Consider the following 20,837-nt stretch of genomic DNA (forward strand, 5'->3'; position numbering starts at 1 on the left):
GAATAGCTTGCTTTGCTTTTGAACTAATTGCCAAAGTCAAAATTTTGTCCTCTCGGTCTGAAATCTTTGTCAGTTCCAAGGGAAGGACATCAAAGTGTGTGAAAACCAGTGAACGCGTTGCCCTGGAGGAAAACATTAAACTCTTTTGCTTCAGCCGGACACTTGTTTGATCTGATTTAAACTCTACAGTCTTTAATTCTTTATGCTCTCCACCATTTCAGGACTGAAAACAGGGGCGCTCACTTGTCTATTTGTTACAGGCCAATTATCTCTGAGCTATTTTATTTATGTTGTTCATTAATTTTGATTATTTATACCCTGTTTTTCTCCACAAAGGGGGCACAAAGCAGCTTACAACACTGCTGACCCCTTCTGCTTTTTACCCTCATGCAACTCTGTGTGGTAGGTTAAGCTGAGAGAGAGAGAGAGTGATGGCTCAAATCTTTCCACCCAGCTTCCATGATAGAGTGGTGATTCGAACTGGGGTCCCGAGATGCTAGTTGGCCGCTAACCACTACACCACATAGGTTCTCCCTCTCACATTACTGAAAAGACCTATTCTGATTGCTATTGCATTCATAGGTACTGAACCAGTCACTTTTGTGCAGATTTTCAAACTAGTCCTAGCTACAGAACTATATTCATGATGATCATTCCCCACGTGAAATGTCTGGAATTCACCAAGATGGACTTCCCTAATTTTGTTTTTTAAGTTCTATTTTTTTATCTGTATTTGGATGCATGTGCCATAGAATGTGACAAGCAGTTGCTTAGCCTGGGTTTAAATAAATACACAAATAAGCAGAGCCTTAGAAGACCTTTGCCGCTCCTTGCTCCAGAAGTCACCATGACTGAGCCAGTTTTCGTGCGCTGACGTCTGAAATTTCAGTTTTCTCTTTCGCTGGTTTCTGTACTGCTGGGAAAGGAACCTCCTTAGTTCCTATTCCTCAGTGAATCCTTGGAAGTTTTTGAGCCTTTTTTTTTTGCAGGATGGGGGGGGGGGAGAAATGAATCCTTTTACATGCACAAAATGAAGTCAATTAAAAAAGAGGGGTAAGAGTCGATTCACGAAGACTGAGGTAATGGGCAGAACAGCAGTTTCCAGTAATTAATGAATAGTCTGTACTGTTTTGGCACCAGTGGCCGTGACATCACTGCAGCGACGGGTTGTGCGGGAAAGCGAGAGAGAACAGAGTCTGTAGAGAACTTGAAACTTCAACCTGATTATTAAAGGCGCTCCGCTTGGCAATTACAAAACAATGCCCAGGCCTGGAAATATGCAAACTTCCCTCTCTGAAATTGTCACTGGAGATTGTTCCCTGGGTCTCTGCCGTTCGTGTGTTTCTGGGCCCCTGCTAAACAATGTAAACCGCAGAGAAGCTGTGAAACAAAAAAGGATTAACTTTGGCCACTGGAATGTTTGTTTTATTTTGTCTTTGCTCCACGGCCCACAGATTTTGGCTGGCTTTGGTACCCCAACATATGAAGCTGCCTTGTGCTGAGTCAGCCCCTTGGTCCATCAAGGTCAATATTGTCTACTCTGACTGGCAGTGGCTGTCCAGGATCCCAGGCACAGGTCTTTTGCATCACGTGCTACCTGGTCCCTTTTAACCGGAGATGCTGGTGATTGAATTGGAGACCTTCTGCATGCCAAGCAGATGCCATACTACTGAGCCACAGTCCTTCCCTAACACACATTCTGATACCATGGAGATCTTGAGCTAAGACTTTTTGCTTCTCACTGCTTCTCTATGGATGAGTCGTTCTACCTCTCCGGTGTTTTCTGAGGATGGAGTCTCATCCTCAATATCGTGCTGAGCTTCAATGAGACTTTTTAGTCCTTTCTAGACATGGACACGAATGGGGAAAAAACCCCGAACAGGCTGTTTAGTGTTCATTCCCGACGACGAACACGAACAGCCCACCGGACCTTAACATGTCGTGTTCCCTAATGTGTTCGGTGTTCATTGGTGCCAGGGCGCCCCCCTTAGCACTTAGAGAGCCCATATTCACAGGGAATGTGCAGCAGGCTCTTCTCCAGCCACCACCCAAGTTTGGTCAAGATTACAGTATGGATCTTAGAGTTATACATTCTCAAATTCGACACCCCCAGGAAACTCCCAATCAACATAAATGGAGCCACCCTCCCCAGTTCACTTGTGCCCTGTGCAGTGGTCCTGAAGGCGTGCTGCCTCCCCTCTTGGGTTCAGGGGGTCTGGCCACTCGCCAGAGGCACCCCCCATGGCAGCAGCCCTGGAACCAGAGGGGATAGCTTCCTATCCCACCCACCACACACAGAAAAAAGCCCAGCTCCAATGCACTCTCCCACTCTCTCCTCCCAAACGCTATTGAGAGCTCTGTCCCACTCCACAGCTTGCTGAAAGTAAAACCAGAACTGAGAGAGCAATGCCCTTTTATAAGCTGAGGACTCATGGAGAAACGCAGGGGGCCTGTGTTTGGCAGTCAGAACTGCCTAACAGGGTTTGCAGGGATGAGATTGGAGTTCCCATGGCCACAGAACAACCCCCTCTTCCCTCCCTTCCCCCTGGTGTCTGCTCCCACATTACCAATTGTTACCGATTTGCAGCTCCACGCTTGGAAGGAAGACCTGCCCATCAAGCTAAGTTGGGCTTTGATTGGGGTGTCCAGGGCGACAGAGGGAGTGCAGACAGAGTTCAGGCACTCCCCTCCTCCGTTGCCGAGGCAATTGATTGAAGGCGCCTGAGTGTCTAGCTTCCTGAACGGCGGCCGAGCGCAACGAACAAGGCTTGCGCCGACCGTCAGTTCGGCTGGAGTGGCGCATCACGAACAGCCTGTTCGCGAGCAGCCTGTTCGTGGGTTTTTTTCGTTCGTAATGCTGTTCGTGCCCATGTCTAGTTCTTTCCATGTCCTTTCCAAACCCAGCATGAATTCCAAGAGGAGTCTCTGTCCATGTCTTGCAGGGTAAAATGTACTTGCCCCGGCAAGTGATTTTGTAGACCCTTAGGAAAACGCATGGCTTTGCTTTTGCCATGAGAAACATATATGTGTATGGTGGTTGCAGTGGCTGAGAACTGGGGGCACACAGAGTGTGCCTGAAGCTTCTGTAGTGTTGTGTTACTACTGCTGCATACTGTTTGGCTTTTGGGAGCACATTATTTTATTTATTTACTTATACCCCAGCTTTTCCCATAATGTTGACGTGCATCATTCTTCTCTCCTCCATTTTATCATCACAACAACCCTGTAATGTAGTTTAGGCTTGTAAGTATGTGACTACCCCAAGGTCTCCCATTTTAGAGTGGGGATTTGAACCAGGGTGTCGCAAAATACTCTGTGCCAGATGAGAATCTTGTACATATGAAAGCGTGACATATAGAATAGCTATGCTATTTTTCCCACAGTGCAGAGAACAGATTGAAAGTGGTTTAGAAGGGAACAGGTGTGACTTAAGTTACAATGCACTTATACTGGTAGACGTTTAAGTGATGGAATAATTACTCCTGAAGTAGTGTTGCCAACTTTGCGTTGGGAAATTCCTGGAGATTTTAAGGTAGAGCCTGGAAAGGGAAAAGTTTGGGGAGGGAACTCAGCAGAGTGCAATGCCATAGACTCCAGGCATCAAAGCAGCCATTTCCTCCAGGGGAACTGATCTCTGTCATTTGGAGATGATTTGCAATTTCAGAAGACCCCCCAAGCTCCACCTGGAAGTTGGCAACTGTACCCTAAAGTGGTCATCAGTATAGAACAAAAGGTGTTACCGATCTGCGCAAATGCACCCTCTCCATTGCTTCCCTGTTTTACTTTTGTTTCACAGGCCACGACTGCTGTGAGACGGTGAAAGTCTCTCTTTGTGCCGTCAAGCAAGGCTTCCCTGTTCTGGTGGTTGCCGAAGGCAGCTTCCAGTTTGTTCAAGATGAAGCTTATGATGCAGCCCAGTTCTTGGCGAGCTGTGCAGGCAACCAGCAAGCTCTGAACTTCACAAGGTTCCTGGACCGGTCCAGGCCACCCTCCGGAGATGTGGAATTTCTCGACGAGAAAGTGGCTTTGGCTTTCCGTCACCTGAAGCTGCCGACAGGATGGAATGTACTAGGGGCAGATCATACCCTAAATGGTAAGATGTGGTTGCTCGTTGATTGTTGATTGCATTTGATGGTACTGAGTCTCAGATTTCGTGGAGAGGGTAGTGGCAAAGGATAGCCAAAACAATCTAGTATAAGAATCTCAGAGGGGAAGCTGTGTTATTCTGCTGAAGCATAATCAAATGGAAGTCCAGTGGGATCTTCAAAGACTAGCATGGCTTAAGACAAGCGAGTGCCAAACTGGGATCTACCAAGAGACTGAATATTGCATCCCCCCCACCACTTAAATAAGAACTTTCTCTCACACAGTATAGATGCCAGTATTATTAATTATTTAACACATTTATATGCCACCTTTTCACCCAAAACAGGGTCCCCAAGGTGGTGAACAGTAGATAATTAAAACATTAAAATAATATTTTAAACATTAAAATAATATTTAAATAATATATAAACACAATAAAAACATATAGGCATACACACACACACAAGGGAGGACAGTTTACTGTAGGTATGCCAAACAAAACACAAAAAAGTCTTAACCTGTTGGCAGAAGACAGTGACAAGAGAGTAACAGCATGACCCATGCTTTACCCATCCATGACCCATCCTTTATGGAAGTTAGTTGATTCTATTCTTTCTTCCTTCTACTGCTTCTTCCCCAATTTAGATAAGATTGCAAGTTTATCCTACTCTCCCCAGCTTATATACTTTGAATAGTGTGAATTCTTTTTTTTAGTGAAAGTCTTTTTGTAACCTGTCCTGTCTTTCTGTTGCTTGCACCTCTAAGTATAAACATTTCTTCCATGCATGTACACTCCAGACATCTGATGAAGCAAGCTCAGAGTCTTGAAAGCAGATGCTAGAAAATCTTGACGGACCCGCTGCACTTTTCAAGATGCTTGCATGAAGTTCACATTGACATTGGGGTTTTTAAGATCTTTAATTGCTTTAAGTTGTTTTCCATGGCCCCAGGGATTAATGTGGCTTTTTAGAGTGTGTGTGTGCGCGCACGTGGAACATGTCAGGAACCTTTCAGATTTAGGCTTGGATAAATTCACTTTCTTCTACATAGCTGAAGTCTTTGCCCACTTGGGTATTTGGAGCCGCTGGCTCACAGGCTATTGTGTAACCACCCCCGTGTGTTCTTTCTGTAAACAAAACTTGAACACGGTACCTTTTTTAACTGAGCGGTCACAGTGCTGTGTGTATTCAGTGGTTTTGGGAACTGAAGTTTAGCCACACTGCTGTTGGATGCTTGCAGCAGCGTAATGCGCACCAGTCGCTCTGCATATCGTCTCACTTTTTCAAACTTTCTAATTCCCCCCAAAACTCACAGTTGACCTGTCTGTTCAAGAGGCCTCAGATAAGCCACGGAACTCCTGTGGGCTGCAGAGGATTCTGGCATATTTAGGGAATTTATATGCCACCTTGGCAGAGTCTTGCTCACGATGGCTTAACTTTTCCTTGCAGCCAGAATGATACCCAAGGCATGAAGATAAGAGGTAGCTGCCCCAGGAATCCTTTCCCACCCCCTTCTGCATCTTTGTTCAGAGACTGGGCTCAGAAGCTGCTGCCTCCCCACCACCCCTAGCTCTACAAATTATCTTCCCACAACTGGGATCAACTATTTGGAGCAAGAGGTTCCTCCATTGTTCTCAGCCCCAACATATGTCCTAGAAAATTCATTCAGTTCAGTTGGGGCGTCAGCCAAGCCTCTGGGTCCAGCAATATGTACCCGCCTCTGGGAACAGAAATTCCCCCGCATTCTTCTTCATCCTTGCAGCCCCTTCTGACTTCCTGAAAGCATATTCTCGTGGTTGTGGGATCCATGCAGCAGGACATCTGTGTAGGTAGGTAGGAGTGAGGAGGGGCAAGGGAATGAAATTTACCTGTTTCCTCAGCAGAAGCGACCCTTGCAGAAAGAAAAAGGAAGAGTGGCTTTACCCCCTTTCCCCTCCCTCTATTCCCCAACCCATGTAGTTTTTCTCCTTGCGGACCCTATGAATAATATTTTTGCAATTAAGAATGGGAATGCAGGCGAACGCTACATTCCATGCAGCAAGTGGCAAGATAGATACTAGGATTCCTTAAAGGTTCTCTGCAGCTGCATGCTACAGGACAGAGATTAGAGGGGGTGGTACTTGTCTTGGTTGATCATCATATGGAGGAACCTTGGAGTTCTCTCTTTATTAGACAATCAGTTGCGTGTTATATGCCATCAGATCCCTTCTGAAGACCCTATGAATGAATAACCTCCAAAAAGTCTTGTCATTGACAGCCCTGCTGAGGTCTTGCAAATTGAAGTCTGTGGCTTCCTTTATTGAGTCAATCTGTCTCCTGTTGGGTCTTCCTCTTTTCCTACTGCCTCCAACTTTCCCCAGCATTGTTGGCTTTTCTTTCTCACTTTTCCAGTGAGACTTGTCTTCTCATCATGTGGCCAAAGTACCATAGTCTCAGTTTAGTAAATAGTTGATTATCTTTCGGTAATATGACGCAGTCATTAAAACAAATATTTGTACGTGCTTGTTGAACAAAATTCAAAGATCTAGTCTCAGTGGCTACATTGTGTGTGTGTGTGTGTGTGTGTGTGTGTGTGTGTGTGTGTGGTGGGGGGAATAGCCCCTCTTTCAGTAATATATAACATTGTCCCCCAGCAAAGAAAATTGTATCTAGATCTTTGGCTGAACAGCCCAGTTCAGTAGCCAAAAGTGGAACAGTGAGTTAATTTCTGTCTCCTTTAGAGTAAATTACAAACAACAACAATAACAACATACGATTTATATACCGCCCTTTCAGGACAACTTAACACCCACTCAGAGCGGTTTACAAAGTGTGTTATTATTATCCCCACAACAATTACCCTGTGAGGTGGGTGGGGCTGAGAGAGCCCTGAGAGAGCTGTGACTGACCCAAGGTCACTCAGCTTGCTTCAAGTGGAGGAATGAAGAATCAGACCTGGCTCTCTAGATTAGAGTCCTGCCGCTCCTAACCACTACACCAAGACTCGCTCTTCTTTGGAAGCAAATTCCTATGGAAATATCTCCAACCGTCATTTACTCTCTTTCCCTTTCTATCTGGGAATTCTGGGTTCTCCAGATTAGAGTTCTAATCTGGGTTCTCCAGATTAGAGTCCTGTCGCTCTTGACCATTACACCAGACTGGCTCTCCAGTGACTATAGGAGTAACTACAGGAGTGCATGGGGCACAGTCTTTTGCCCTGCAAAGCAAGGGTGGAGATTATCATTGAAGAAATTTGCTTGTAACAACCCCTTCCCTGCTCCAGCATTCACAATCCTATTCAGTTTTAGAAGCTAAGCTGGCCCAGGTACCTGTTTATAGCTCTTGGCATCATTTCACACTCTGTATTTTTTTTCTCCTTACCAACATTCAGTCTGCATTGTGTACGGAACAAAAGTCATTAGACTCAAGGTCCTTGAACTCAACAGACAGATAAAAAGCAGTGTGGCCTGAAACATAGCCAACTGCCATGTGGACCCTATTGTAACTGAGATGATAAGCATGTCTTTGGAGCATGCTATAATAATAATAATTCTAAAAAAAAATCTTATTTATTTATTTAGTTATACCCCATTTTATACCCCATTTTCTCCCAGTGGAGTTGCTTACAACTTACAACTTTGTAAGCAATTTACAAAGTTGCTTTCAACTTTGTTCTCCTCTCTTCCATTTTATCATCACAACAGCCACTTGTGAGGTTGGTTGTGGTGGAGAGTGCCCTCAAGTCATAGCTGGCTTAATTTGTAAATTAATCAGTGAATATTTATTGTCTCTCCCTCCAGTGTGGTTTTACCACCAAGTTGTTTGGCTTTGACGCTGGGGGTGCCTCTTGCTTTGTTTGCCTAGAACCACCCCTGTTAGTCTCTTTGCCATGAAACCCCTGGCAGGGTTTTCATGGCAAGAGACTAACAGGGGTGGTTTGCCATTGTCTGCCTCTACAACCAACCCTGGTCTTCGTTGGAGGTCTCCCTTCCAATTACTAACCAAGGCCGACCCCACTTAGCTTCTGAGATCTGACAAGCTCAGGCTCACCTGGGCCATCCAGGTCAGGGCATGAAGTTGTTTGGGCTGATGGAAAGTGACTGGCTGAAGGTTTCTGAGCGCCATAGAAAAATGGGGGTTTGAACCTGGGTCCCCCGATCCTAGTTTGACACTTTAACCAGGTGCAGAACACTTAAAACATTGCCATGTCGTAGTCCTTTACAGCAAGCTGAGGAGGATTGTTAATGGTTGAAATGTAAGCCTTTGGATCATGTAAGCAAAGAAAACATTGGAAAGGAGGACTCCCTTCTCACAGTTCGTGGGACGTGACCAAAGGACACACGGCCCTTTTGAATATGTCTGCAAGGGCCGAATTGATAGGTCAGACATTAAGCTGCTGGTTTTTAGAAAAGCTGGAGCTGGTGATCGGCTCTGAGCTTATTGAGAAAATGAAGAAAATAGTCAAGATTATGTTGGAACGTAGCAGAGAGGTGGGGAAAGGGCTGCTGAAATGAATCTGTTATGGCTGCCGAGACTTAGAAAGGATTTCAGAAGTTAATCTGGAATTAAATGTCACCAGGAAGCAGATTCTGTACAACAGAGTTCTTGCGATCCTTTATTATGAAATGCCCACATGCCTGCGGGGCGGGGAGAGGGGTCCTTTCTGATTGCAATGAGTAAAATAAATTCAGGGCTGGTGAGAGAGCATGTGGTATGTATGATATGGCCGAGTGGAATGGTAATCTAGCTACTCGAGCTTTTCAAGCGAGACTCTCCTTTCCCTGCCTCAGTGGAACCTGCAGTATATTTCCAGTGGGTGGTTGTATTTAAGCATTTAATGCAAGGAACAGGTCAGTAGTTGAATGGGCTTTCTTTTGTTCGGACAAGTGATGGTTTGAGATGTCTGGAGAACACATTTATTTATTTTGTCATTTATAGTCCGCCTTTCTAACTGAAACTCAAGGTGGATTACAGAGTGTGAGATTAGTACAGTCAGTTTCAAGGACATTTCAATGAATAATGCAATAAGATGTATAAATGCAAATGTACAAAGACATAACCTCTGCAAAAATCCAATACAGAGTTGAAGAAATGCTGAAACAGAGCGCGCAGTTCTAAGATTGACATTAAACAACATAGAACTACCCAGTAGGATCATATTTAAAGCAACAGACAGTATATAGCAGCACATATGTGAAGCAACAGATAGTACATGGTGGGGAAGTCTGTGGTCTGTCTCTTTAGTGAAGCATCTCTTTGAGACCACCGTCCTACAGTACACCCTCCTATCTGAGTAAAAAGCCTTCTTGAATAATTCAGTTTTGCATTGTTTGTGGAAAGCCAGGAGAGTGGGGGCTCTCCTGAGCTTCTCAGGCAGGCTGTTCCATAGGGGTGGGGGCCACCATAGAGAATGCATGTGTATGGGCAGCTGTTGATTTTGCCCATGTGCAGGGTAGCACTTGCAGGAGACCCTGTTCCGATGAGCGAAGCTGCCATGGAGGAACATAGAGAGAGAGGCGGTCCCATAGGTATGTTGGACCAAGGCCCTGTGAAGAGCTATATATATATGATGTCCAATACCTTGAATTGAGCCTGGTAACTGATAGGTAGCCAATGGAGAGATTGCAGAATGGGGGTGATATTGCATGCTCCCGCTTGCTCCTGATAAAAGCCGAGCTGCATTGTTCTGCACCAGTTGGAGTCTCCTAAGTTGACTTAGTTGGGAGACCTATGTACGTTGCATTACAATAGTCAAGTCTTGATGTTACCGTAGCATGGATCAAGGTGGCCAGAACAGCTGTGTCGAGGTAGGAGCCTTCTTCCATGCTAGAGTGAGGTTGGAGAAAGCATTTTTTTTCAGCTGCCTTGACTTGCTTTCCTAGCAGTAGTGCTGAATCCAGTATAACCCCCACGCTCTTAACAGAGTATGCAAGCGTCAGATGAACTCGTCCACTGTGTCACACTAGTTTTTAGTGGAAGTGACGTCAGTGCACTACTGCACTTTCTATTCCCTCCCCCCATTTCCTTCCACCGGTGGCTGATGTGCCAGCAGGCGAGGAGCCGGGATGCTGGGAAGTCTCCGGTTATAGCAGGACGCTTGGCATCTCTATGTAGTGGCAAGCCCCAGGACCTAACAGCCTTTTAGAAAAGGGCATTGGTGACTGCTGGGCACTTGGACTTGTGTTCTGCCACCTGGCAATTTCTTTTGTTACTTTCTTTTTAAAAATCAAGTTCCTAGCCCTTATGATTGATTGCAAAGTTATGCTGAAAAGTGTACAGGTGTGGCCTGCTGAAATCTCTGAAGCCACAAAGAGGGCTGAAAAAACCCCAGTCTCTGACAGCAAGGCTTCAGCACCCTCTCTAGCTCCTGTGACTTGGAAAGACAGGAATAATTTTTGCAAGTTAAGTGTGTGCAACTTTTGTTTAATCTACATAGAAGATCCATGTTGCAGAGTTGAGCTTTCTTCCCCCCCCCCCCCGCCCTTCTTAAAGCACAAAGCCCCAAGCATTCTTGGCTATGCTTTATCAACATAAGAATGCAATCTTCCCATTTACATGCCAGAGGTGTCGTGCGTTCTCACCGTACATTTGTTTAGTTAATCTGGTTGTATAAACTTTCTTTTAAAAAATCATCATGAGATTGCTTGGGGGTGTTCTTCTAGATCCCTTAGCCTAATTGCTCTGCTGCAGCTGTGTTTTATAAAGCTACATAGACGCCAAAACTGGCAGAACTTTTTTTCCCAAGGAAGCCCATAAGTCCTGGCTAAATACAGAAATGATAAAATGCTGAGCTTTTTACCAAATACTGAATGATGCATATGGACTGATGTAGACTTGGTATTTGAAGCTGGTCACAAAACTGAGAGGTGCAGTACCATTGATTATTCTGCTCTTTGTGGGTAAGAGTGTATGCAGGCTTCTGGGTTACACAGGTCTGTTCATTGAATAGAAATGGTTTTGTCTTGCTTAGGTTGCATCTGCATGTATTTTGAGTTCATGTTTGGTGATGTCTCTCACTTTTTTCTTTTTTGAGGTTTGGCTTTTTTTTAAAAAAATGCTTCATGTAAAAATACTATTTCTTTACAAAGCAGTATCTTTACAGAGAGTGCTGGGTGGCATGTTCTGTTCTTTGGGGCAGCCACAGCTCTTTGCTGATGCTACCCTGCAGAGTTCTGCAGCCACTTGTGAATAATCATAATCATAATCATAATCATAATCATAATCATAATCATAATCATAATCATAATCATAATCATAATCATAATCATAATCATAATCATAATCATAATCATAATCATAGATCCAGATAAGGCCTGTTGACTTGTTATACTAGTTACGCTATGGACTAATGCATTTGATCTAGCCGGACTCTTCTTACGCTCGCTCTCTCGCTCTCTCTCCCTCCCCCCTCCCTCCCCCCTTTACTGAGTCTCAGAGCAGATTGCATAGATTTAAGCAGGGCTTTTTTTGAACGGGAACACGGTGGAACAGAGTTCCGGAACCTCTTGAAAATGATCACATGGCTGGTGGCCCCGCCCCCTGATCTCCAGACAGAGGGGAGTTTAGATTGCTCTCTGTGCCGCTGAGCGAACTGGAGGGCAATCTAAACTCTCCTCTGTCTGGAGATCAGGGGGCGGGGCCACCAGCCATGTGACCATTTTCTCCAAGGGCAACCCACTGAGTTCCACCACCTCTTTTCTCAGAAAAAAACCCCTGGGATTTAAGTCAACATGATCTATGGTTGGGACATCCAATAAACCATGCAATAGGGTTTGGGTAGCATAACATCTGAAAACAAGGCGAAATCTGATACAGAGCTAAAATGACTCATGCTGAAATAGCATGAGCAATTTAACATGTCATGCTAAGTGATGCAGAAATTACCTAGTAGGAGCATCCTTACAGCAACAGACAGTACGCAGTAATATAATCTACACTCCCTATCCATCTACGAAAGCATATTTCTGAACCATTTCCTTACACTATGGCCCTCCTGTGAATGTACTGTCAGATCATGGTTTGGCGCTGGCTGATGCTCTCTTGCCAGTGAAATTACTTTGTATGTGCTGTATTTTTTCTTCTGATATGATGATAATCAGGAGAAGGCATCTCGTCTAGCTTCTCTCCCCTGACCATTGCAAGGTATTCATTTACATGGAAGAGCGCTTGATTTAATGAGTTCCCACACCTGCTATCTGAAGTTGTACAGCCAAGACTTCAGGGAATTGACCTAGGGATGAAGTTGACCTGTGGGGTGAGTTTGAGGGCAAGAGGTTGCATAAAGAACAGCAATGGTTAATGATGGACATGCTTTCTTTCTTTTCTTTTTTTTCAATTACACGTATACCAATAACACAAACAACTAATCAACATACAAAAACATACATAATACAGAAAAACAACAACAAAAATCTAAATTAAAAGGTTTCCAGATTTGTCCAAAACAAATATTTGTAATCATGTCAAATCTACACTTTCACTAAGTAATGATTAAAAGCTTGCTTTTTTCTAATGTCAAAATCCCTTAATCCAGAAATCATCAAATCGTTGTTATCTGAATAGTCTATGAAAGGTTTCCATTCATTAACAAATGAATTTATTGACTCTTTTTCTGATCAGTGAAGTAAGCCTTGCCATCTCCGTCAGTTCCATCATCTTTGTCAGCCATTCCTCCATTATAGGCAGGGTGAATTCTCCCAACTTTGAGCGCACTGTAGTCTCACTGCTGTAATCATATATAAAAAGAGAGTGCTGACACTTTTTTCCAACTGAAAGTCCATCATTCCCCACAAAAATGTCTCAGGTTTCAATTGCACTTTAATCTTTACAGTCTTCTGTATCGATGATTGTATTTGTTGATGGACATACTTGCTGAGATTGAACCCATTAAATGCCACGCTTCGGTTATATGCTTTCATTATCGGAGGCTTCTTGACTTTAGGCTTTTGACACGCTGTCGTGCTGCCAAGGAGGTTTCGAGAGACCATACTGGCCTTAACCTGAGGTCCTAACCTTTTTGGTTTTTCTTCGGATTTCTTTCCAGAGAATGTTCCCCGAGAGACGTTGATGCATTTCGCAGTCAGGCTGGGTCTTCTGCGCTTGACATGGTTCCTCTTACAGCAGCCGGGTGGGAGAGGAGCCCTCTGTGTCCCCAACAGCGAAGGAGCCACTCCGGTCAGCTTGGCCTTGGAGAGGGGCTATCACAAGCTGCACCAGCTTCTGACACAGTAAGGATGGCTTTGGATATGGATGGGTCTTCTCGTGCCTGAATCTGCTCTGACCTTTTGCTTTAACCACAATTACAGGTTCTTTCTGCACTGACCCTAACCAGAGCCTCTTAAATGGAGACGGCAGGAATCGAACCTGGGACCTTCTGCATGTCAAGCAGATGGTTGGCACTGAGCCATAGGTTAAATCCACATTACTCATTCTAAGTTGCATGTTCCCCCCATTCCCCATGCAATCCCGAGTGCCGGTCACATTACCTCATTAAACAGACGCATTTCATTCGCATTTCTCCCGAATGTGGTCACAGGTTTTCAACGGGAGTTTCACGGTGGCCGTGAACGGGCCAATGCGCAATTTATGCTGTTTTTTTAAAAACCACCCCCCTTCCTGTCTCTCCGGTCGTTCCGAGAGTTCCTATTGGCTGATTCAACTTGCAAGTGCTCCGTAGTCTGCAAAAGACTGTTTTTGACTTCATAGCATTGGATTTATTGATTATGCTGTTTCTGAATCAAATCTGGTAGTTTGAAAAATCATTTTGGGGTGAATCCATCCTCAGAACGGACTCGCGAAACTTCCTTTTTAACTGTTTTTTATTTTTTTTATTTTATATTACTGTAATATCGAAATTACGAAATATCGAAATAATGACACTCCAAGGAAGTGAAACTTCAGTAAAATTCAGGCACTGAACTGTCCTGCATAGGAAATGCCCACGAAAGCTTCCCACATGCTTCCAAATTTCCAAAAAAGAAACGGGAGAGAGCCATCAGTACTGTCAGTGGGGGAAAGAGAGGCATCATTATCTTCAATGATGTTTCTTTATAAGGCAAGATCGAAATAACGGAAAAGTGCGCTCAAAATTTTTTTTAAAAAATGGGCGGGGAAAAAGGTCCTGCCCAAAAAAAACGGTTTTCGAGTGGCCGTGTGACCGGAGGGACGCGCGAGAAAGACGGATTGGAAGCAGAAATGTGAACAAAGAGGAAAAATCTCGGATTGGAGGCAAACGGAAGATATCTGATAAACATGCGGGTAATGGGTGAATGTGGATTCGACCATAGTCTCTCTACAGGAAGCTGCCTTCACCAAATCTAGGGTTGCCAACTTTGGGTTGGGGAATTCCTGGAGATTTGGGGATGGAGCTTGGGAGGCTGCTCAGCAGGGATGTGTTGCTATAGGGTCTGCCCTCCAATGTTGCTATTTTCTGATCTCTGTAGTCTGGAGATCAGTTGTAATTCTTGGAGAACTCCAGGCCCCACCGGGAAGTTTGGTTTTCTACTATCCGGGTGGATTCCCTTGTTTGCTTAGAGACCCACCGGGAAGTTGGCAACCCTAAGTGAGTTTCTGATCTATCAGGAGCAGAGCCAGTGTGGTGTAGTGGTTAGAGTAGGATCTAGTAGACCTGGATTCGAATCCCCACTCTGCCATGGAAGCTAGCTAGGGGACCTCAGGCCAATTACACATGCTCATCCTAACCTACCTCACAGGATCATTGCAAGGATAAAATGGAGAAGGGCTGAATCTTGTGGGCCACTTTGGAAGGTCCATTGCAAGGAAAAGTGGGGTATATATGAAGTAAAATAAAAGTACGATCACACTTGTCTGCTCTGACTGGTGTCGGCTTGCCAGGACCCCAGATGGAGATCTTTCACATCACCTACCACCTGATCCTTTTAGCTGTAGATGCTGGGGATTGAACTTGGAACCTTCTGTTTGCAAAGCACACGCTCTACCTGGCAAGCCACAGTTCCTCTTCCTGATATGGTCTGTCTCACACCAGATGCAGAGATGCACAGTAGAATCACCTGCCCTCTGCATGGCTTGACTAGAAGCAAGGAAAGACAGAACAGCGAGTTTTCTCACTGTGTTTTCACATGGACTTTCAGTAGGCAACATGCTCTGTGGGCTAAGTAATTAATATTACTTAGTAATTCTCTTGTGGGATTTCGGGATGCACGGGGAAGTCATTCTTGAATTATTATTCTGTCAGGTCCCCAACTCAGCTGTAAGTAGATGTGTCCATAGGGAGCAACCTTAATCTCTAAGGCGAACAACCTTCTTTTTCTCTTCTGACTTCCCCTCCCATCAGCTTGAAAATGGGTCTGCCAAACGTCGTCTTCGTAAGCTGCTTAAGCCGCTTAATTTAAGTGCCTGTAATCTCTTTGCGTCTAATTGTGACTCTGGCACTTTTAAGGAAATGCTAAGGGATAAATGGGTCCGTAAGGAATACTGCTCCCCCCACCAGTCTGTATTTTTTTTTGGACCCTTCAGAGTATTTAAAGGTTGCATTTAAATCTTTGGGGATCTGTGTTCAAGGTTAGGGCAGTTCATTTGGGGGAACAAGCCTGTGATTTATTATCTCAAGTTTCTGCTAATAAAAAAGACTTTTAAACCACGGGTAGGATCTGGCGAAAGGTGGGCTACCTGTATCCAGTGGTCCAAAACCTGCCCAGGTTTTCCCCCTCTCTCTTTTTAATGATCTGAAGCTCTAGATGAGCTGATGGGAAGGCAAGGCAAAGCTGTGCGTTGTGTCAGAGATGGAACGCAGCTGCCAAGTTCAGTCTGACCCAAATGCAGTAAACAAAAGAGGAAACCCGAGTCCATTATAACGGAGGTGGTCTGTGGGCAAAATGGATTCTGTGGCTGCGGTCCAAGACTTGTTTTTACGTATTCAGCATGTAGCAAAGATTTTCCTGGTCTTCAGTATGTAGGCGTGGCCTTGACATATCTGAATGTTCTGAATGCAAATCGGCCGGGGACGGGGAGAACCACAAAACTCTCCACATGCAGAAATCTAGCCTGCCATGCCGAGCCATCTTATGTGCGGAGATTTGTTCGTGGGGATGCCTACAGGGCTTTTTGACATCACACTCGCTGTAGGGTAAACTGTGTCCCCCCCCCTCCAAAAGTTTCAGAATTTCCAGAAACTGTACATTTCGACACCCGCCCCCCCACAGCCTGATTTCAACACTGCACCCATTTATAGAAGTCTTTAGAGAAGGCAGCTGTGAAAAGCAAGCAGAGATAATGTGGGCTTGGAAAGGGTTCAGATGCATGATTTCCCCCCGCTTTTGTTTCAGAGAAGGAGCCAGTGAACCGGATTCCTGGAAAACCTTGTCTCACACAGTGCATTCTGGGGAGTACTCCGTGAAGTACCACCGTGGGCTGAACGTTTACACTCTGACGGACGAAGTGAACCGAGGAACGGGGTCTGGCGTGGAGAATGACATCAGCTGTCTCCAGGCCTATATCCAGAGCTGCCAACTCACGGTGAGGGAAGGAGTTGTTTCGGCACATAACTTGCCTGTGACTGTTTTAACAGTCTCTCTCCCCTACCCCCTTGTTGGGAAGTGGGAAATGGGTTTAATGGGTTGGTTTTGAGAGCAGGGGCCTTGGAAGACAGGGTGGGCCTTAGCAAACACCTGAGGCATGCACTGTCAAGGTGGAGGCAGGATGAGGGTAAGTGGTTGGACCCAGGACTCACTCAGGTAGATCCAGGTTTGAATCTCCACTGTCGTGAAGCTTTCTGGATTTTGTTTAGGTTTTTATACGGCTTTATTCATGAGGGCCAAAGCAGCTTACAACAGCATCCTCACTTCCTCCACTTGGTTCTCAGAATAACAACCCTGTGAGTAAAGTTGCTGGCAACTGGCAGGAAGGTTGGAGGCAAGCACGATGTTGGTTGTGTTGCTATGTCACTTCCTGGGAAAACCCAGAAGTGACATAGGGCAGCTCTAGGAATCGCTAGAAACTTTATGGTAAAACCACAGAGTCTCTGGCAATTCATAGAGCAACCCTTCGTCACTTCTGGATTTTCCCCAGAAGTGGCATTGAAATGCAGCCAAAGTCACTGCCCCCGCCCTTCATTTTTTTTCCTGCTGCCATTTGGAGTGATGGTGAGCAATGAGGACTGCTGGCAGGAGACCTCCTACCATAGTGGGAGGTAGGGTTACCAACCTCCAGGTGGGGCCTGGAGATCTCCCAAAATTAGAAATGATCTCAACAGCAGACTGGGATTTAGAATCCGGGTTTCATAGTGCTAGTCTGATATTCTAAGCTGAAGACATTTTGTTGCACAAGGTAAAAAAGGTGCCCCCTTGCCTTGATAATATATTAGAGATATAGATATTATAGATCTAGATAAAGTAACTGACAACTTGCTGTGCTTTCCTGGGGACCAAAATTTGCTTCTTGAAGAACCCCGCTAGGCTCCACCAGCCCTATGTATGTGCTTTAGTTGCTTAAGACAGAAGTCCGCACGATACTTTAGTTCAGGAAAAATGTTTCTGCTCAGACTGATTATCTGCGTGTTTAGAGATTGGCAATGTTGGGTGCAAGCAGGAGACCTGTGGGCAGAGCTGGGGTAGGAAAGAAAGAGTGTTTGTACTAAACTTGCTATTTTTCTGCTTCTCCCCCTTCTCTCTTGTTCAGATCAATCAATCCGCTGCTGAAAGAGCTCGGCAATTGGACTCTTCCATCATATCTCTTAGCTTATAAAGAGCTGGGACAGGCAGATGAGAGGGAAAAGACAGCTGATATGGGTCAGCTCTTGTGCTCCTGCACTGTCTTCACCCATACTATGGCTGTAGAGATTTGTACGGAAAATACCGCTTGCCAAGTTCTCCCCCACCCCAGTCAAATCAGCATTCCACAAACTTAAAATCCACCACCAGTAGATGGAGCTCTAAGGGGATGTACAGATGCAAATAGAGACTCTATAGGGCAATCCTAGACAACTTGTGTGTTCGTGTGTGCGTGCGTGTGCATGTGTGTGTTTGTGTGTGTGTTGTGAATGGGATGCTTGAGTGTTAATGTGGGACTGGAAACAGGAAGAACTTTGAAACATTCTCGGTTTGTTCATACAGTCAGCGCATGTACATTTCTATCAGGGCTGGGTGTCAATGGAGTCAGGTCCGGCAATCGTCCAGCAATCGCAGAGCAACTGAGCGGGAGGGCTGAAAGGATACACACGCACGCCAAGCATTCCCCCCTATCTCCTGCCTGTCGCCTCACGAACTGGAAAGGAGCGGAGGAAAAGTGATAAATTTGTTTTGGGGAACTGGGGGTGGGGATGGGACGGAATAATGACAGAAGAAAGCAAAAGGGGAAGGGGAAGGAGAAAGCGGGAGGGACCTAGAGAAACAGCTGCACCTCAGGGTGTGCGCTCTGAATGAGCCGTGGAAGACGCAAATCCTTCTTCCAGGCACAAGCCTTCTGGACTCGAGGGCACCCCGAGACCATTCCGGGGTGGGCTGCTGCTGCTCTCTCCCAGGATGCCCTCGTCGGGGGTGAGGAGCGGGGCTTGTGCCCGGAAGAAGGATTTGCGTCTTCAGCAGTTCATTCAAAGCGCACACTCTGAGGTGCAGCTGTTTCTCTAGGCCCTTCCCGCTTTCTCCTTTCCCTTTACTTTCTTCTGTCATTATTCCAGCCCATCCCTCCAACAAAACGTGCGCAATTCTTGTCTCGTTTGGTCTGGCTCTAAGTTGCCCTGTGCTGCTGCCGCCGCCGCCGCTAGCGCACAGCTGCAGGCCAGGTGCGGCAGGTGGCCAGGGCGGTGCAGGACAACTGAGCAGTCTGGTGTGCGCTAGCATGTGTGTGCGTGTGGGGGTGGCAACAGCCCTGAAGCTGCCCCTGGCCTCAGGCGCCAGAAACTCTGGCACCGGCCCTGATTTCTATGGACAGAGGTCCAAGGGTCTGAATGGAGTCTCTTCCGTAAGAGGAAACCCAGTCTCTAGATGGATCAGATAAAATGGGCATTAGGCAGATTCGTGGAGGAGAGTTCCATCTGTAGCTGTTAGCCGCAATGACTAAAGAGAACTTCCGCATCCAGAGGCAGAAACTCCCGAATACCAGTGCTTAGGAGGCAATATCAGGGGGAGACCTCGGCCTTGGTGCGGGACTAGATGGACTGCTGTTCTGGTTGTGAAGGTTCTCTTTAGCTGTCAAGGCTGGCCGTTGTTGGTGGATCTAGACTCCTTTAAAGAAGCCAGTCTTTGTGACCCTCCCTTGTGGCAAGGAGTTCCGCAAGTTAATTACGCATTACATGAAGAAGCACTTTATTTAATGGTTTAGATATTTAACCCTGCCTTTCTCGCCAAAGGGGACTTGAAGCGGCTCACCTCCTCTCCTCCATTTTATCCTCTTAGCAACCCTGTGAGGTAGGTCAGTCTGAGAGTGTGTGACTGATCCAAGGACTCCCAGTGAGTTTCCATGGCAGACTGTGGATTCTCTCAGATCCTAGTCTGATGCTCTAACCACTATTCAATATAGACCTGAACTTGCCACTATCAAATATCATTGGGGAACCCTCAGTTATATGAGAGAAAAACCCATGAATGCTCCCCTTTCCACAAGTAGTGGATGCGGGACTCGGTGTACCAATGTTCTAATCCAGCAGGGCTCTTCTTATGTTCATGTGTATAGAAAGCTGCCTTTGACATAATAGGAACTAACAAACAAACTCTGAGTTGACCCCCTCTGTATCCACGCAGTCTATCTGAATAGATCAGCAAAGCTTTGGCCTGTCCCTCCTCTCCGAGGCCCTCATCTTTTGCTCTCGAAATGGTTCATATTTCAGCATGCTTCAAATATTAAAGCAAAGCTGGAGATACGGATTGTGTGTGGATGTGTGTTGTGTGTGTTCTTTTCTTTTCTTTTTTTTTAAAGAGACCACTTTAAAACATTTCTTGGCACTCCAGCTGTCTGTCAGTTGCTGGTAAAATATGGCCAAGTGCCTGTCTCTCTCCGGCCGTTTTTATTGATAGCACAAGCTCTGTCCTGGTACATCGGAAGGGCTATGTTTAGATGGCCCTTATTCGAGGCCTGCTTTGCTTCACGTCTAATCAGATTTGAATGTGGACCCAGGCCTTGCTATTATTTAATTTCAGTTCATATAGGGTCAGCAGAGAGTCTGTCGGCTTCCTCTGGAAGAAGAGTCTGTTCTTTTCAGCCTGTAGCGGTAGAGCGGACTCCATTGAAAGGGTGGAGAGAGGTCCCATTTTGTGTCTCTCTCTGTCTGCTGTCGTGCCCCCCCTCCACTTCTGAAACACTTGCTTGTTCCAGAACAAGTACTCCTTCTGTCTGTGTCTGCTTTCCCTACTGGCTGGGAGCCAGAACAAGTGCCTTTCTCTCTCTCCCTCTCCTCTTTGCTACACCATTATCAGGCAGCTGAGGCTCCATTTGAACGGGCCCACTGGCACGGATATGTAAGGAAAAGCACAGCTCTTCGCTCCCAAGTATCGCTGCATATTTCAGGAAAGAAGCAAGAACAGATTTGAGAAGTCAGTCAGTTCTCTGTGGACAAGCCAAGGAATCTCTGTACACGAGATGCCTCGACACATGTTCATCAAGTGTAGGGAGACGCAATGTTAGCCAGGAAGTGTAGTTTAAAAAGACAGAGCTGGCAGAGATTGCTCCTCTGGGGGGTTTGTCAATTTCATCTTCGCCTCCCCAAGTCCCTGTCAGTTTCATCTCTCGGCATGGGATAACAACCAGAGGGCAATAAGGAATGGAAATGGGCTGGAGCTGCCTTCCAGAGCCAGGCTTGGA

At 45.7% G+C, this 20,837-nt stretch overlaps 1 protein-coding gene across 2 annotated transcripts in view; it reads left to right on the plus strand.

Annotated features, from left to right (window-relative positions):
- The first annotated feature begins 3,998 nt into the window (after window positions 1-3,998).
- AKAP13 (A-kinase anchoring protein 13) overlaps window positions 3,999-20,837 on the plus strand; it is a 153,432-nt gene continuing 136,593 nt past the window's right edge. For both annotated transcript variants that reach the window (XM_055002140.1, XM_055002142.1), the window contains exons 1-3: window positions 3,999-4,093; window positions 13,108-13,291; window positions 16,370-16,559. In XM_055002140.1, the coding sequence (XP_054858115.1) occupies window positions 13,131-13,291; window positions 16,370-16,559 (351 nt within the window). In that variant the 5' untranslated portion in view covers window positions 3,999-4,093; window positions 13,108-13,130. The remainder of the gene's footprint in view (window positions 4,094-13,107; window positions 13,292-16,369; window positions 16,560-20,837) is intronic.

This window comes from Eublepharis macularius, chromosome 18 (assembly GCF_028583425.1).
Source record: "Eublepharis macularius isolate TG4126 chromosome 18, MPM_Emac_v1.0, whole genome shotgun sequence".
In the NCBI taxonomy this organism is placed as follows: domain Eukaryota; kingdom Metazoa; phylum Chordata; class Lepidosauria; order Squamata; family Eublepharidae; genus Eublepharis; species Eublepharis macularius.